This window comes from Gallus gallus, chromosome 7 (assembly GCF_016699485.2).
Source record: "Gallus gallus isolate bGalGal1 chromosome 7, bGalGal1.mat.broiler.GRCg7b, whole genome shotgun sequence".
Taxonomy (NCBI): Eukaryota; Metazoa; Chordata; class Aves; order Galliformes; family Phasianidae; genus Gallus; species Gallus gallus.
The window spans coordinates 35890658-35903103 of NC_052538.1; the positions used below are offsets into that span (position 1 = coordinate 35890658).

Here is a 12446-nt window from a genome sequence, read left to right on the forward strand (position 1 = left end):
TACGCTACAGACTTTGTACATAAAGAGGCAACAAGCAGGCTCTGGAGCAACTCCAGGTGGAGCTGAGAAGAACTCGTCCCGCCATCACCAGCGCAGCACTCACCTTGCACACTGCGGGATGGCAGGGCCAGCAGCAGCAGCAGCACGGGGAGAGCCATGGCTCCATCTGTCGCCGTAGGCCTGCAGGAAGAAACAGACGTGAGAGCTGGGCACACCTGCACTGCCTCCAAGCGTAACCACCCCAAAACAGCACTTCTCCACATCTCCCATCAACTCCATAAATGAAGTGCAGGACGACCAAGCTTGGTCTCATTTCTAAACGAGTCACTTCCCACATCTACAAAACTTCTGTTTTACCGCAGTTTCTTATTGAGATTTATACATTTTTGTTAAGAGTCACAAAAGCATAATGTGCAACTCTAGCATGTATCTGAAGTGTGCCAAGGGGACAGCACACACCCCTTCAGCACCAAGCAGGCATGTAACGTTGAAGATTCGCTTTACCAACCAGGTTTTAAAGAGTTAAACTGCTAGGAACTTAAAAGGAAGCTGTGTACAACTGTGCTGTTTGGACTATGGGAGAGAGAGACCTCAGCCTGAAACTGCTGAATAACTTGCTTTAACCAGCAGCAACCGGCACTGGACGGCAGGGAAAGCACTGTGTGTGTGGCAGAGCCATCCCAGCTCTGTGCTGCTTGACCCACGTCCTTCAGGAACTGACAGTGCTCCCAGCAAAAGCACAGGCTCCTCTAAGGAAGTAAATAAAGGAGTGAACTCTTTCACACACTTCAAACCTTTCCCAGGTTGCTTGCTCCTTACAAGAAAACAACAGCTCTCTTTACACTTTGAAGAGCTATTTTACAGGCTACCGACAAAGAACTTCTGTGTAGCAGGGGTCATCTCAGTGGAGAACTTGGAGCTGCAGAGAACAGCAGATAACGGAAAGCAGCCCCATGGATCTCCAACTCCAAACCACCCACCTGCCCCGACCCCAAGCTGAACACAGCAGCAGGGAGCATGTCCAGATCGACACAGCTCTGGTGAGCAGGCATGAGACTGCTGCTGTGCCTCTGACAAGCAGCACTTACATTCGCTTACTCACACTGCATCCCAATGCAGCAGACAGAAAAATGACATTATCAACATTTTTCAATTTTCATCAGGTATCTCCCGTTGCTGCCTTTTCACATCATTAGCAGGCTGCCTGTGTGCTCGGGGACTAAAGCCAAACCATTCCTGTATTCATTTCCTGACCCGGATTAGTTTTGGAAAGATGTCAGGGATTGCTCTGTGACCAGTTAACGTGGTCAAGGATTTGTGACCCTGTGCGCTTCATTTCTGAGACTCCCTGCTTGGATGGAGGAGCAAGCAGCACCCAGCATCGCTCCCTCTGGCACAACCCACCTCTCACTGCTTGCGCCCGCTCTGCCTTCCTCCTCCCATTGCCAAAAGACCTTGCCACACACACAGTACCTCACCTCCAACAATCATGAAACACAGGTAAAGCTGCACGCAGCACGATCAGTGAGCTTACTCATGGGTAAGGCGCAGGCTGGAGAAAGCTTCCCCAGGGCAGCCAGTATGTCATGCTGCAGCCAGCCCAGGGCCCCGCACAGGGACCGCAGAGTCCCCACGTCATGGCAGCAGCACCCAGGAGCACTGGGCTCAGCTGCTGCCTGGGGCCATGAGCAATGGCAGCAGGGGGCTGCTCAGCTCTGCTGGAAATGAGGCTGAACACATGAAGTGTGAGCTCAGGACATGCTGAAGAGAAGGGACTGAAGACAGAGGAAGCAGACAATGGCACGCTACCTACATGCTGAAACCAGGAGAAGCTTGCAAGTATTTGTTTTTCTTTCAAGCAGCCTATTTCAATAATGATTCACCAAAAGACTGACAAAAGCCAAAAGCATCTGGGCCCAGAAAGGAGGAGGGGGACCCAAACTACCCCCAGCAGAGAGGCCAACCTCCCCCAGCAGTGATCCACCTACACAAGGGTTTCCAGTAAGCCCTCAGCCCTCAAACCCTCACCCAAAGGACCAAGGAAGGGTGTTCTGCAGCACAGACCATCACAGAATTGCAGGGGTTGGAAGGGACCTCAAGAGATCCTCAAGTCCTAACCCCTGCTAAAGGAAGTACCCTACCACAGGTCTCACAGTAAGGTGTCCAGCTGCGTCCTGAATGTCTCCATAGGAGATCCCACAACCTCTCTGGGCAATCTGTGCCAGTGCTCCCTCACCCTTACTGTAAAGAAGTTCTCTGCATGTTTCTACAGAACTTCCTATGTACAAGTTTTAGTCCACTGATCCTCGTCCTATTGCTCTGCACCACAAGAAGAGCCTAGCCTCATCCATTCGCCTCCCACCACCCTTCAGATATTAGGGAGGATCACCTCCCTCGACCTGCTGGCCACACTCTTTCTAATGTGCCCATGGATGACTTCACCCAGCAATGCACCCACCATCAACACCGAGGCTCCTGACAGCAATGCACCTGTCACCATACTGGAGGGCTTCCCCCAACAACACGCCTGCCAAACCACCAGGGCTTCTAGGAGCACCGTGCCCACCATCCCACCAGGGCTCCCTGCCCAGCACCCACAGAGCCTGGCACCAAAGGCTGCAGGACAGCAAGCGCTCAGCTATTGGCAAAGCAAACAGCAAAACCCAGGCTACAAAGAGACCTCATGCGTTTCACAAAGCATGTTGTCCTCTCCAAGAGAAAAGCTGGACACCAAGAAGTTTGGCTTGTGTGAACCTTTGTTTCCTGGATGCCTCCAAAAGCAGGGCCGGAGCACCTTCAGCGCTGTGCGGGCTGTGCTGCCCGGGTACCCAGTGAGTGTGCACTGCAGGGAGAGCTCGGAGAAGGGCTGCACACAGTCAGACCTACTGCAAAGCACTTAATGCACATACATAAGAACCAAAATCCAGCTCAGGTAACACCAGCAAGCATGCCTTCTCCACCTACTGTTTGTTTAGAGAAAGAAAATAAGTTTTTAACATAAATAACAAAACATTCTTTAACAGAACTCTGCAGAAACCCTAAAACAGATCTAAAACACCAGTGGTGACTGCTCCACGAGAACTTTTCCAAAGGGGAGAGAACGGGATTTAATCCAAAAAGAGAGGAACTGGAACACAGCCAACAAATAGCACGTTCCGTTTATTTTCCTTTCTCCTCAGATCAGCCTTTGTTGACATCTGACTGCGACCTTTCGGCACACCCTGTGCTGAGGACGACTGCAGCTGCAGTAACCACTAGGTGGCATTCAGAACACGAGTGCCTGTGCCTTGGGCACTTCGCGACACCCTTCATCCCACTCAGGGCTTGCTATACGGCAGAGCTGCAAACAGGATACAGTATTCTGTATGTTACCATAGGCACACAAGGAAAAACATCGCTTGTTTCCACTTTTTCACCGACAAAGGCGTGCAATTAGAAAATGGGAAGTTTGCTATGGGTCACCAGACGCATCCCCGAGGGGTGGCAGCAGACAGACCCACCCAGGCCTGCCTACCTGCTGCCACAGGGCAAGCCCGGCCCAGGCAGGCTCTGCAGCAACTCCGCTCTGTGTTCCTAAGGAAGGGTCAGGAGAGCCTCCTAAAAGCACGAACGAGGAGCAGCAGCAAGCACGTTACATGGCAGAGAAGCTGCAGTTAAAACTGCTCACCTCAGCATACTGGGGCACAACTGAGTTCTACCTGTATTGATGAAGCCCTCAGATTCCACAGGGGAGGTTCTGAGAAGCCCCCAGGCCGTGTCCCTCCCAGCACAGCACAGCTCCAGACGCAGTGCCAGCAGAGCGCCGTGCGTGCAGGCCAGCCGCCCGCAGACGTGGGGTCACAGCTCATCTGAATGCAGGGCAGACACGGCACGCTGACTGCCGGCGCAGCTCTGCCGGATCAGAGGCGGCCACGCTGTCACCCGCAGCCCCGGCGGCAGCGGGCCAAGGGCCCGAGGGCGGCGCATATTTTGTGTGCGCCTCACCAGATCGGTATCAAAAGAAAACATCCCAGCACCAGGCTGCGACTGCCATCCACAACCACTGCACACGAGCTCAACTCGCCATCGGCACCGGCTTTAAAAGGAAAATGGGTGCTTAAAACTGACAAATCACATGGCAGTTGGTCGTTCCTTAAATCAAAGTTCACAGGAACACACAAACCTCCTCAGAGCAGCACCACAGCAGCGCTCCATGTGTCAGGACAAGGGCAGACCCGGGTGTTCTACTGCCAGCAGCACAAAAACCAGCCACGGCACCACCTGCGGGCAGAGGGCACCCAGCAGCACATTGAGATCAAGGAGGGCAGCGCCCCACAAGGCCGCACACAGCCCAGATGACACCGAGAACAGAGACAGCAAAGCGTGAGAGGTGCTGGGCCCCCCACAGCCCTCACACACCACGCAAAGTCCCAACGCTGGAGAATACAAACGTCAGGAAGCAAACTGGAGAAATACGTCAGGAAGCAAACAACCCTTACAGCATCAAACATGGAGGAAACACACCAAACATCGACTGCCCACAGTGGCAGCTCTGCACATACTCACACACATCCACCCCTTTCCTGTTTAGGAGTGAGGGAACAAAGCATGGAGTCACCTACAGAAATGAAGGCCTGCTCAGCCTCCCTCCTGGCACCCGCGAGCAAGAATCCATTTGTTGTCTGTGCTGTCACCCCGTCCTCAGCTGACACAATTGCAGATATTGCACAGCATGGGAGAACAAATTAGAAATATCCACAGCATCAGGAAAAAAACCCCACACATTTATCCGAGAGGAAAAAATACCCTACCTAGGCCAAAGACATGGGCCAGGAACACAGTTCTCATTCCCACTGAAAAAGAGGAGGGCAGGGAGGGGACGAGGCAGGGCCGGCCCTGCAGAACAGCTGAACAAGCCGGCAGGGCTGGGGGCTCTCTGAGAGGTGGCCATCAGAGCCCAGCTGCAATGCTCTGCTGCGCAGGTACTGCATCGGTGGACATCCCGAGCAACTCAGCAGCAGATAGATGGTCTGCTCCACTGGTCCCGGACATTTTTACATTGACTTGAAAGCCTCATCCTATACTGCAACTTCTTGGTGCCTTGGAAAACACAGGCATCCTTCCCCACTACTTATTACCTTGGAGGCAGTTGCCAAGGATCAACACTGCACCACAGGTAGCCTTTCCTTTGCAGGGCCTGCACACCGTGACACTCCATAAGACCTCTCCCTCCCTATGTTACTGCACACAGCTCACTGATCACCTCATCCCCGAGCACCTCAGGAATTATGTGCAATTCACACATGTGGAAGAGCCACCCACACGTGGTCTCACTGATACAGGCAAACAGGTGTGTGTTTGCATGCAGTGCCATGAGGCAGCCAGCGATCAGCCAAGCGTGCAGCAGCTTCACCTCAGTGCATGTCTGTGGCACTGATCAATTCACAACACCTGTGTTAGACACACCTTAATTATTGATGCCTCACACACATTTCAGAAACTCATTAAGCACCCTGAAGATGAAACAAGGATGCTACTTTGTTATGTACCATGCATCTTATTTCTGCACAGGTATTACAGGGAGCACAGTTCCCTCCAGAGGGGAGCATGGCATTCTGCACCAGGAGAAGGGCAATGGAAATTTTCCCTGTTAAAAACAATTGAGAGTTACAGACAATCTAGGGCACTACTCACTTCGCCAGCATCATTCCAGATGATCACCCGATGTGGGGACAAGTTCAGCCAGCACCCGGCGAGCCAATCTGCACAGAGCACAGAACAACCTGCAGCTCAGCTCTGGCCATGGGAGGCATGGCCTTCCCCTGGAGCTGTCAGACCCCAACACAACATGAATGGAAGACAGGAACTCTGCAACCCATCACAAGCTGGACTGATCCACAAGCTGTGTGTGAGAACCAAGCACAGATACTTCTAGTTAACTATTAGAAGTTGCACATGAAAGCTTTTTGTGCTTTTAGAAAGAGCGCACACTAACATCTACTAGCTCTAACTTACTTGAAGTCGACTTCTTTGAGACTTGGCCCACTACCCAGCAGGCACTCCTTTACTTCATAAAGCTTTCATCTGTGCAACACGTGATGAAAGAGTTCGAGGAAAAACACACCTTCACAGCTCCCAGCACTTCCCAGCCCACCACCAAGCACCCCCCCAGCCCGCTCCGGGCAGCTGCCTGGCAGGTGGCAGCCGTAGAGGCACCAACACCTCCATCCCTGCACGGCAGTGGGCATGGGGGGCATCCCAGCCACCGCCCCCAGCCCAAGTGAAACACTCATTTTGGCAAAACCAACCAACTGCAGCAGAAAGATAAACTCACCAGAACTTTACTCCAGGGCTCTGTGTTGTTTTCAGTCTATAATAAAGCTCCCCATTCTACAATTCACTTTGGCTTTCCTTTCACCCCTCAGAGGCCGCCCCTCCAGACAGGGCCCTGAGCAAAGCCCCCTGCAGGCTGGGTCCTGAAAACCAGACCTCTTCGATGGCACCCTGATCTGGAAAACTCAACAACCCCAATCAGCTTTGGGAAGCAAATCTGGGAAAGTTGTAGCGCACTGCCTGCACGACAGTCAGACAACACAGCAAAACGCTCACGCTGCCCTGTTGTTTTATCCCATCACGTGCATGTCATCACCATGCCTGACTGAACCCAGGTGTTCCAACTGCTGCCCTGCAACTGCTGGCTGTGCAGTGCCCCACGGCCCTGCTGCCTGCAGCTCCTCCAGAAATGGGAACAGTGCAGCCATGGTGTAGATGAAATCAGAGACTGCTGCACTAAGATCAGGGTTTGTAAATGCTTTTTATTGCCTTCCAGTAGCAAACAGGTTTCCTTTCAAACGCTTCTCTGAAAACTTCCACCAACATAAACAATGTAAAAAAAACATTTCTGAACACAAATTTTCAGCTCTGGACTCAGTAAGAAAAATCCTTTTCTCTCAACGTCACGGTACACATCTCTTGGCCTTGGGCAGGCGCTGTGTTTTGGTTTGGTTTAGTGCAGTAGCTAGGGCCCGATGATGTAACGTGAGCAGCATTTCAAGATCGCTTCTCATTCTGGCAAGCCCTGCTGCAAGACAAATGCAGCCTGAGTCCCACAGACGCACACAGCGGTGTCTCACCACCACCCAGTGCTGTTTGCACATACGCAAGGACCTTAAAAAGGTGCAAGTGGTTTTTAATTCCAGCCCGATGCCATTGAGCTGGCTCACTTGGAGCCAAACACCCAGTAACAGATCCAAGGAACACATGCACAGCAGGCAGCACTCCGCAGACCCCATCTATTTTGGTGCTGCCACTGCCAGCCATGAGCCCATCCACACACCAAAAGCCCCACAGGGCGCCGCCTGCTTGAGTGCATCCGAACCTCCACATGGGCTGCAATGCCAACACACCACCACCCTGCCCACGGCCCCTCAGCCCAAGCACCGTAACCAAGACAAGTTGGGGGTATTTTGGTCAAATCCAGCAGCAGCTCTGCGCACCAGAAGCACAGCTTTCACCAGGCCTGTGTGCAGCAGGAGGGCTCGGGGCTCCGAGCAGAAGCCAGGCTGCTGCTTGGCACACCATGCCACTTAGAGCTTGACTACAGCCATGCGTCAGCAAGCCAAAGGAAGCCAAATATAAGTTACCCAAATATTTTTAGAGCAATCAGATGGAAAACATTAGTTCCTAATGCTCTGTGGGCACGTGTCTCTGAATGATGTTTTGCTTCATCAGATCTTTTCATTAACTATTACTTTGGTGTCCAAGAAGCACCCACTGCCCCACGTGGCTGCATCAGCTCCAGTCCCAAAACCTCTGTGCCCCTCCTGGTAACAGGAATTACCACATCATCACAACAGACATTCAGCACTGCCATCACAAACAACTCCCAGCCTGATAACTTGGCATCTTATCACTCCTCCCTACAGATTTATTCCAGATACCATTCAAAGACTTCTTTCCAGAGCTCTGTGCCGCGTCTTCCTTTTCCAACGCTAGCTGTAAGCTTCCAAATTCATGCCTCCCACATGGCCTTGCCAAACCTGACTGTACTCGTATGTCTTCAGAAAATTGTTCCACACATTAACTCAGATTTTCATTTTAATTGCTGTCAGAGATGCCAAAAGCAATCGAATTACTATCCACCAGCTCAATTACTGTGACTGACCTCACACATACTTCTAGCTGCAAACAAGAAGCAGAACACAAGCTACGTCTCTTTACAGGCAAGTTTAGCTTTGGATTTCTCAATGAAAGACTGCCTAGAAGCAAATCCTCTGTGATCACACAGAAACTAAGCTGTATTCTCTTGATTAAAGTGAGCTTATGACATATATCCAGTGGCAATTCCCAAGGCTCAGCAACTCAACATAGAGGATCCAGACACGACTGTTAATGTAACAGACTGAACACAAGTCAGAGAGAACCTTCACCAACTGCTTCTGAGAGAGAAAATGGGATGCCCAAACTTGCTCTGAGTCAAGAGCCACCGCAAAGACAAGACTAAGAGACCATTCTGAGCACAGTACAAGAAAAGACAGCATTTGACCATAAACAGAGTGTGACCATACTGTTGTTTGTTTGTTTGTTTGTTTTTTTTCCAGTGCCAGGAAGTATTCAGCATAAATCCATTTGTCTCCAGGATGAGAGAGCACAAGTTACAGGAATGAATATACTTCATCCAAAAATCCTTTAATGGCAGCTGTCCCAAGACAAAGGGGAAAAAAGCACTGCCAAAGACACAGTGAATTACATCTGAATGCCCACTTACTGTCAGTAGCCTCCTGGTGCAGTTGGTAATGTTGATGAAGGCCTCCAACAGTCAGTATCAAAAGCTTTCTATCTTCTTATTGCCACCCAGTGGAAATGTGAAGCCAGATCTACCTCCAGAGGAAGCCACCAGCTTTTCACCTATTTCCTGGCCATCAAACAGACTGGGTTTTGTGCTGCAGAAGTTCCCACTCGCCAGCACAGATCTAACTCTGAGAGCTCTGAGGTCTGCAGTAGCACGGCTGCAGAGGTAAAGCAGCAGCTGCCATGCCTGCCTGCGAGCATGCAGTTTTGCCAGGAATCATCTCAACTTCAGCTGGACTAGACGCTAAGGAAACCACAATTAAATGGACTGAGACATCTAAAGCTATTCTCAGAAAATAGGCCAGACTGGGCATGAAAACATCTGAGTTTGGCTTGATTCATAAACCACATGACCAAGACACCCCAGCAGTGCCTCCAGGCAGCGGGTGAAGGAATGCCGAGCAGCACAAAGACAGGCAACAGAGCTTCCCAGCTCCAGCTGCCTCTCTGCAGCTCCTGCACCTCTCAGCTCCCACATTTCCCATCATCCCCCATTTGCCATGACCATTCATCCCAAGCTACCCCTCCATCCTAGCCCTGCAGGGCTTCTCCAGTCGGTGCTTTGGGGCACTGGGCTGCGCACGCAGGCACAGCTGGTCAGTCAGCCACCACAAACCCACCTCTGAGGCAAAACCAGAGCAACACAAGCTAAATCATCACACCCAGCCAGCTATGACTGCACACACTCCGACTGTCTTTTACACCAACACACATCAGTTTCCTCTGCAGCCATTCAGAACACAACACCAAGCCCTTGTTTGAGTAAGTGCACAAACTGTGATGCGGACAAGTCCTTCCTGGTTCCAAGCAAACACAGACATGACTTCAGACAGTGGGAGAGCTGCACCAGCTTGGCTCCTCTGCCCTGTGAGTCAGCGTAAGTACTCTGAGCATTGCAGCATTACACATAAGTGAGCAGAGCACTTAGGGGAGCTGCTCACCAAAGCGAAAACAAAAGACCGAAGGACATCTGCACCAACTGGAAGGGACAAACGGCAGGGGAGGCAGACTGCTGACCAGAAACTCCCATCTTCTGGTCTCAGCAACTGAAAAAAACAGACATTTTTCTTCTTAAAGAAATAAGCAGAACTGCAGCAATAATTTCAAAAATAAATTGCTTGTACGTGTTAGAAATAAGCACACGAGGAAGAGCGAGTCCTGAAGAGGCACGGGACATCTGATGTTTCTGTCCTCCCCAAATAGAGCACACAACCTACGGAGCAGCACAGGATGCAGCCCTCTGCCCCACACACCCACCCAGCGCTCCCACAGCCCCACCACGGCCCCCTGCCCTCCCAGCAGGTTCACACTGCTCTTACTGGAACGCCGCTCACTCCCCACAGCTGCCTCCTCACGCGGCTGGCAGTGACCCCACCAACACAGGACTTGTTTCCAGCGAGGACAGCGTTATTTTACTGGGTACTCAGGCACTGCACGCACCAGTAATGGAATCTTTATCTCCCTGCTTTCCTGCCACACACAACCAGCCAGGCTGACTCCGTGAACGTTAAGATTGCTCATTTTTCCCCATTCGATATCTCCAAGCCAAAACAACATCTGGAAATTCTGTGTGCCGCACAAAGAGGGAAACAGATTAAAGCTGGAGAAAGCAACACGGAGCTTCCTGAGCACTGCGTGCGACCACATCCATCCACGTTTCCCATACGGGCCTTCCAGAGCAGTCCTGCTGGGAAAAGAGTCCCTTACACAGACTCAGACACAACATAAAACTCCTTCCACTGCAAAATAACCACAAGAAGGATTATCAGAAAAATAACAGGAACAAAGCTGATAGGAAAGTTTAGAGTAAGAATGTAGCACGGTTCTTACAGCAGAATAAGGTGACGTACCACTGACCTACAGAAGGAAATCAACAGAACGGCCCCGCTGCGCGTTGCTCCATAGCTCACGGGAAGCTCGTGGTGCCGCACACACATCCCACCTGTGGGCAGCGGCCCCCGCAGCACAGTGGTGCTCAGGCCATGCCCAGCACATCCCACAAGCTGCAGAGCAACAGGGCTGCACCGCAGACAGGCGCAGGGGCAAGACGTGTCCCAGCTAGCACAAACCTCCCTGCCCACAGACATGCCAAGCACACACAGACCAGTTGCTCCAAAATTTACTTAACTCCTGGTAGTTAATTAACAGAAGCCACGACTGCTGGTTATTCCCTAACCAGCTCTCGCATTGAGGGACCAAGCTCCGTACCACACCAAGGGCAGGCGGTGGCCCACGGGGTGGGGGCTGCGGGGCAGCCAATGGCCTGGGCAGCCCTGCCCTCACAGCGGGGCGCCGAGCCCTCCTCCGCCTGCCCAGCCCCGCACAGGGCTCAGCCGCAGGGAGCTGCCACGCCGCGCTGTGCTGGCGCTCACCTTCAGTACATCAGAATGACCGAGGTGGTATAAAGCACATGGCTTCAGGAACAAACTAAATGTGTCAGGAATTCCTACATCTGTCACCACTATGCCCCATGCCAAGCCACCACCAGGCCCCATTTCTGCCCTGCCCCACATTGAGCTGTGCAGCACCACGCACACTGCAGCTGAGCACAGAGACAGCCATCGCTGCCCTACATGTGTTATTTATCCGTAGCAGCTGGCTTAACAAACACACAAGTTACTAAAACACCTCCCAGACTCCCAGAACTCCCCAGACAGCACAAGCACGATCACCTGATCTAGTGAAAACTCGATCTAGACCTGCAGACCAGCACAGGTCAGCTGCCCCGTGTTTGCGCTGCACTCACCACGAGGTGCTAAGATGGCATTTGGCTGTGCTGCAGCCCTGAGCCCCATCCCTTCCCGCTGTCCGATGGAAGGCAGGTTCTCTTCTTGCTCCACCAGCATTTTGCAGAAAATATCATTAGTATTTCTCACGGACACCCAAAGCAAAAGCAACCAAGACCACTGCTAGGTAAGCTTGGAACTCAGCGCAGTCAGCCCCTACAGCACCAAGGCACCCAGTGGTCAGCTCTGATTTCCATGCAGAGCCGTTCACACCACCCAAACCTCCTCTCTGCCTGGGATTTCCCCGAGTTAAAAGAACAACGCAGCATCCTCTTCACATCTACTTTACAGCAGCACACTAAAGCTAAATTTAACAGACTACACAAACTGCATGGCATAAATCATTTAACTAAGGAAAAGCACCCATTTCTCCTCTTCCTCCGTGCTCTGCCACCACGACCATTTTCGCACACTTGCAGCCTTTCAAAGGGATCGTTTTCACCCCATTTTCCGGAATCTCCCTGATCCTTCCCTTCCCATTTGCCTTCCAGCCCACAGACACTCCTTTTGGCCACCGTTCAGCCACCTTCCACACCAGATGAACTCACATACACCACGTAGCAGGTAGTTTTCAGGCGTTTGCAGCTTACTTACAAAAGGTTCTGACAGAACTTGCATTGATGTTCAAGCATTCATGGCACTGAATGGTGCCTGAACTGTGCACTCCTTGCTGTGTGACAGACAGGACCTGGGGGCTGGCATGAGACCTTGTGCCTGCGCTTCAGCAGCAGACACCAATATGAAGCCAGCTGGCTCCCATTTTTATTTATTCTTGAAGTAAACTGAATGCAACCCACCACCTCTAAGCACTTTCTGTAGCTGGATCAACAA

General features: G+C 51.8%; 1 protein-coding gene across 21 annotated transcripts in view; it reads right to left on the minus strand.

The window, feature by feature from the left end:
- The window catches only part of ATVR1 (serine/threonine-protein kinase receptor), a 44886-nt gene that overhangs the window by 19960 nt on the left and 12480 nt on the right, over positions 1–12446 (minus strand). For 9 of the 21 annotated variants that reach the window (NM_001396495.1, NM_001396494.1, NM_204560.2 and 6 more), the window contains exon 2: positions 104–180. In NM_001396495.1, coding sequence (NP_001383424.1) covers positions 104–180 — 77 coding nt within the window. Of the gene's footprint in view, positions 1–103; positions 181–3667; positions 3941–5673; positions 6184–6313; positions 7126–8746; positions 9097–10148; positions 10247–10679; positions 10926–10956; positions 11341–11575; positions 12292–12446 lie in introns of those variants that run through there. The other 12 variants (XM_046943406.1, NM_001396496.1, NM_001396498.1 and 9 more) reach the window with 12 other exon arrangements.